Raw genomic sequence first — 6,098 nt, 5'->3', positions numbered from 1 at the left:
AAGCCTATTATACGGAACCGGTAAGTTAAATAGGCGACTTGCACTAAGAGGTCACGTGATAAAATCGGCCATTGTGGCTGGCATTCTATAGGATTTTAGCTATGCGAGAATGTAAAAAAAGATGGCGGATTCGGGTTTTTTTGGTGATAAAAGACAAGTTAGCGTACTAAATTATGATAAAAATCCCCTTTTCTTGCAAGAAATATATTCTTAGTAGATGTCTAAAGTAGATTTTTGCTATTAATCTGCCAAGAAGAGAAAACATATGATGGTATTTTTTGCACTACGCTGCGAAGACCTACGAAGTGTTTAATCTTGTTTCGCCGGCTACATGACCTCAAAACATACCATATTTTTCCTCTTCCTGGCGAATGAATAGCAAAAATCTACTTTTAAGTAATAAAAGGTATCTATTAAAAGTATATTTCTTGCAAGAAAAATGCATTTTTCAAGATTGAAGTAGAAAAATACTTGAATTTTTTCGACAAGAAGTCTTTGTTTTGAGGTCATGAAGTCGGCAAAACAAGACTAAATGTGTTGATAATCTTTAATGAGGGAAACCTACTCGCTAGACGTAGTTTTAAGGGTTGTAAAACTTCGGATTAATTTCGGATCCCACGTGCACAGCTAGCGGCGCATGGCGAGGATGTTTGCGACTGCTTACGACTTTTTATCGACTGGGAAACGTTTGACCAACGTATCAAACCACGATTCGGTAGGATTCAGTGATTTCTACAGGGTAATCGCAGCCATTTTTGTATTGAATTTTATCTTTTTTTTTTTTTTTTGGAACAAGCTAAAGGCACACAGGCTTTGTGGAATGTGTCAAGTGTTGTTTAATTAAAGTGCTTTCAGGTATTTGCAATATCTAGAAATAATTTATCGCAAAAAATGACCACTGAATTGGCGTGTTTGTGCTACATGAAGCATGTCAGCAATGTCGCTTCATGAACGATTTTTAAAGAACCGATGCGATGTGAAACTGACTCAGATTGTTACAGTGACAATATTTGAGCCCTCTGAAGGGATAACTGAGCTCCGTAAGCAGAATGTTAAGCCATGAATACTTGCAAGTGAATATTCTACATTTATTATATGGCAAGGTAATTTCACGCGCTATGATTGGTCAATTTGCGGTCCATAACTTACGGTACGGACCGAAAAATGAAATGGTTCACTGAGTGTACGTACATATGATCTTTTAAAACATTCAAATCTTCATTGAAAAATATATTTCTGGATGAAAATTGTCGGGAAACCTTCAATAAACAATTAAGATAACTGCAAACTTTCATACAAGCGACAACTCTTTCGATCAAGGCTCTACACGGCACTAGTTGAGCGATTTTGTACGACTAGGAAAAACTAAAATAACTTACTATGCTAAAACTAAAACTATTTCAAACTACGAACTAAAGGGTGGTGAATAGCGGCTAATTCAGTAAATGAAATAAAGATAGGTTTACAAGTAGGAATGACGTAAATTTGTTATTTCAGTAAGCTTACAACGTCAAGTTTGAACTTATCTGAATCGATCGGGTGAAAAAGCCAGTGGTTTCTTTCGTTAACGTTTTAATCAGTTTTCTAGCCTCATCCGCTCTTGAGGTATTTCCATATTTCAGTAATATTTCATCCAAACTTGAATTTGAATGCATTTTTGGACAGGAGAGTTGGCAGTACCTTTTTTAATTGAGTCGAAAGTATGCCGTCTTCATGACTTCAGCCATTGTGCATATGGCGGCCCGCTTCAAACAGTCAAAACGTTGAAAATTGACGAAAATAATCCATGTTTAGCGAGCCGTAATTTTCCAAACCTTCTCATTCATTTGTGGAGAGATTTTTTTGAGATTTTTTCCCAATAAAAGGCAGGAAAACAAACGGAAGGCTGTAATATTTTTCATCTTGGTTGTGAAGATCTTGAAGTTTGAAGTATGACAGTTTTCTTTTCAATCTCATCAGTTGAGTTCTTGAGGTCTTTTGATGCCTTTTTTGCTTTGCATTTCCATGTTTTTTCCTCACTTTTGTTAACTGGTATTTCAGAAAACCTTAAACTATAGCTTAATTCTTTCAAAAGAGTAAACTAAAACTTCTCTTTTTGAGCGCCTCAAACACTACATGACTTTTGGCACGTACAGGAAGCCCTCCCAATGCAGTTCTCGTTTGACATGCGCTGTCAACTTTACGTTTTTTTGCTTCGCCTCTTTTTAATCTCAATGCCTTACCATATAATAAATATCTTATCAAACTCGTTTGCTTGGCCCGTATCGTAAGTTATGGATCCTCTTTTTTTCCACTTTTTTATGGCCCGCGCGCTACGCGCTTGGGCCATAAGTCAGTGGGAAAAACCCGGTCCATAACTTACGGTACGGACCTCGCACTCGGTTAATAAGAGCTATTTATTATATGGCCGTGAATCTTAGAGCCTGGACACTAGCAAATCGAGCGATCTGATTGGATAGATCGCATGGTCTAGATTCTCGGGAATTAATCAGTCCGATCGCATATTAATCAGGCTTAGGGCGAAAACATTTTGTCCTTTTCAATGAAAAGTGGTCATATAATAAAACTCTTATCAAACGAACTTGGTCGGTCTGTACGGGATAATCTTGACCTCGGTCTGTACATTCCGACCTCGGTCAAGATTATCCCATACAGACCTCCCGCTCGGTTAATAAGATCTAAATACATGATTCAAAAATGTTGCTGTGTATCTATCAGCAGTAGACACATGTACTCATGATCACATATGAAGTAAAAGAGACCTCAAGATAAAACTGGTCTAAGTCTGGAAGAATATTGTGGCTTTTTCTTCGAGAAAACGAGGAAAACGTTCCTCAAAATATGACCGCCATTTTGTTTCAGTCACGCAACAGTTGCACAAAATGAATATCGGCATAACACAGGAAGCCCAAATTACATCGATGTACATGATCTGTAACTGTCACGCGTAACTATCAAGTAAATAAACAAAGTATATTTTTTCATAACTTATACCAGTTAATCGCCAAACAGAATCACATATGAAGTAGAAGAGACCTCAAGGGAACACTGGTCTAAGTAATAGTTGATGATTTGCTAGTATGGGGTGGGAATACAGAAGAACACAATCAAAGGTTAGAAAAAGTTCTACAGAGAGCAGAGGAAACAGACCTGAGATTTACCAAACAAAACTGAAGTTCCATCAATATGAGGTTACTTATGTTGACCATGGTTATGTTTGATTTGATAAAACCCTGAGGTTGCATCTCGGATAGAAAAGACTTTGGCATTGTTCAAACTTAGATCCATAATTAGTTTTTTATCTTATTTTTCTCTTTAATTTCTTGTAACTTAAGATATGTGTTTTATCTTTTGAAGAATAAAGATTATTATGGCAAGTTTTATTTGTCTGTATATATCGTGTTTACATTGACCAGCGGACTAAGTCTAGGCTGGTTAAGTTCATCATTTTTTTTTCAATCCTTTCTTCAGCTTATGCATATTCATAGAACTTGTTGACTATATTAACGTTCTGGCTTAAAATCCATTTCTGACATCGTTCTATAAGAAAGTTCACTTCCCTGTCTGTATTTGTAATTGTTCTTAGGTCTTTTCTTAGCTGTTCGTGATGTCCTGCGAGAAAGTCAAACACTATGTTAATCTGATTTACACTTGAGCTTTTGCACTCTCTTTTGATGCCTGCACGTAGTTCCGTGTATTTTTCTTGTTTTTCAACAGTTCTCTCCGCAATCTTACCAACTTGACAAACTGTGCCTTCAAATAGTGTCCAAGCATTAGTTTCTTTATCTTCTACAACTATGTCGGGTTTATTGGCACTGTTTTCTGGAGCTTTCTCAAGTTGAAAGGGTACATTCCAGTATATTTTTGCCTTTTCATTTTGAAGTACTGCTGAAGGTAGACTTTGTTGGTACCATGGCTTTCCATTGTCGCTTTCTTGAAAGTTGTACTTTTCCAGCAAACAGTGGTATATCGGTCTCAGCATTCTGTCGTGTCTGGCTGTGTAAAGGCTTTGGGCGATCTTTGAGCAGCCACTCAGTACATGTGTTGTTGATTCTGTAGCCATATGGCACATTCTGCATTTGGTGTCTGTGATGGTCATCTGTGCTTTGCTTTGTTGGTATGTCTTTGTTGGTAGTAGTTGTTGGCGTATGTTCTTGTTTACGCTGTAGACAATATCGGGAATGTTTTTCCACTTCTTCAGGATCTGGTTGGCTGTTGGTGAAATCTGTTTGTCTTGGAGTTGTTGGTTGGTGTAGGCTCCAAGCCATGTCTGCTGTTTTGTTTCTTTTATATACTTCTCCGTGATCTTTGATCGCAGCAGCTCTTTTATTGATTTTGGTGAAGGTGAGGTTATCGTTTTGATCTCGTTGGCAGGTGTAGGGTCTTTACTTGTAGGTATTTTAGTGCCTGTATCATCAAAGTTGCACGTAATGTTATATTCCGCTGCGTACTTGGTGGCCTGTTTGAAAATTGATCTTCTACCTTGCGCGATTCTATTCATTTCAAGCATTTTGATTGTTGTTAATTTGAAAGTGTCCTCAACGCTTTTCATACCGCTTCCTCTTAGTTCTTCTGGTAGGTAGAGTAGTTTGATGGATTCGTGATGGTGCATTCCTCCTTCTTTTCTGACTATCTCTCTTGTGCGTCGGTCTATGTCCTTCAGTTGGTTTATTTTCCAGTCGCTTGTCCACATGTGGTACTGAAGACCAGGTAGGGCAAAGGTCTTGGTCGCGTGTACTTTTCTTGGCATGGATATGTTACTTGACCATATTACGGATAAGCGTTTCAGGTATTCCTTACTTGCTTCATTATAGACTTGTTCCTCTAGTTGCGTCGAGTTCTCATATTTACCGAGAAATTTGTAATGATCGTTAGTGTCTAGCACTTTGAGCTCTTCATTGTCAGATATTTTTACACTTTCTTCATTTATTTCTATTTTACCTCGTAAGATGTTGACTGTTGACTATTATTATTATTATTATTATTATTATTATTATTATTATTATTATTATTATGTATTCAACCAAAGTGGACTAAAGCCAAGTCCAGACAGGGTACAAGCCATAACAGAACTCCCAATACCGCATGACAAAAAGAGCCTAGATTTATGGGAATGGTTAATTACTTAGGCAAGTTTATTCCAAATTTAGCAACCGTGAACCAGCCTCTCAGAGAGTTATTAGAAGAGTCAGTTGAGTGTGACTGGATGGAAAGACAACAGCAAGCCTATGAATAACTAATACGACTGGTCACCGAGACACCTGTGCTAAAGTATTTTGATGTTCATGATGAAGTCACAATCTCGGTTGATGCATCTTCAGAAGGGTTAGGAGTAGTTTTGCTACAAGGGGAGCAACTGGTGGCTTATGCCTCAATACCACTTAATCAAGCTGTAAGAAATTATGCCCAAATTGAAAAAGAAATGCTTGCTATTGTATATGGATGTACCAAGTTTCACCAGTGCATATACAGCAAGCCCACTACGATAGAAACTGACCATAAGCCATTGGAAAGTCTGTTCAAGAAACCATTGTCCAAGGCACCTCAGCGAGTCCAAAGAATGATGCTGAAAGTACAACCATATGACCTTAAGATTAAGTATACACCTGGTAAGGAGATGCATATTGCTGACACCCTTAGTCGTGCTAGCCAAAAAAACACCCCAGAAGTTAAGGAGGAGTTTGAAGTACATTTGCTAGTTAACATTTCTGACAGTAAAATTAAAGAGTTTCAACTAAAGCCACTAAAAAGGATGCAACCATGTGCAAATTAAGAGAACAGATTCTAACAGGATGGCCAGAGAAGAAGTCTGAACTGGTCCCTGAATTACACGAATATTGGAATTATCGAGATGAATTAGTGATTTGTGACGGATTGCTGATGAAGGGTGATCGCCTGATAACACCCGTAAGCTAGAGCCAGAGATGCTCAACAGGATACATAGTAGTCACCTGGGAATAGAGAAATGTTTAGATAGAGCAAAGGAAGGTCTGTTTTGGCCTGGGATGAGTAAGCACATACAGGATAAATTTTCGACATGTCCTGACTGTAACAGACATAGAAACAATCAAACCAAAGAGCCATTGATACAGCATGAG

The 6,098-nt window shown here is 37.9% G+C and overlaps 1 protein-coding gene across 1 annotated transcript; it reads right to left on the bottom strand.

Annotated features, from left to right (window-relative positions):
* Positions 1–3,363: 3,363 nt before the first annotated feature.
* LOC148908341 (uncharacterized) lies at positions 3,364–4,846 on the bottom strand. Its single transcript, XM_089035153.1, has one exon. It carries the CDS (start codon positions 4,748–4,750, stop codon positions 3,473–3,475), a length of 1,278 nt encoding a protein of 425 aa, XP_088891279.1. The 5' UTR covers positions 4,751–4,846; the 3' UTR covers positions 3,364–3,472.
* Positions 4,847–6,098: the final 1,252 nt, after the last annotated feature.

The sequence above is a fragment of the Actinia tenebrosa genome, unplaced genomic scaffold (assembly GCF_029948245.1).
Source record: "Actinia tenebrosa isolate PJP-AT-01 unplaced genomic scaffold, QUT_ActTen_1.0 PGA_scaffold3__52_contigs__length_22856419, whole genome shotgun sequence".
In the NCBI taxonomy this organism is placed as follows: Eukaryota; Metazoa; Cnidaria; class Anthozoa; order Actiniaria; family Actiniidae; genus Actinia; species Actinia tenebrosa.
The sequence above is the reverse complement of the archived record's forward strand: the minus strand, read 5'-3'. Positions and strand labels throughout refer to the sequence as shown.

Coding starts and splice junctions, on each gene's coding strand:
- LOC148908341 (XM_089035153.1), bottom strand. CDS start 4,750: ATGCCAAGAAAAGTACACGCGACCAAGACCTTTGCCCTACCTGGTCTT.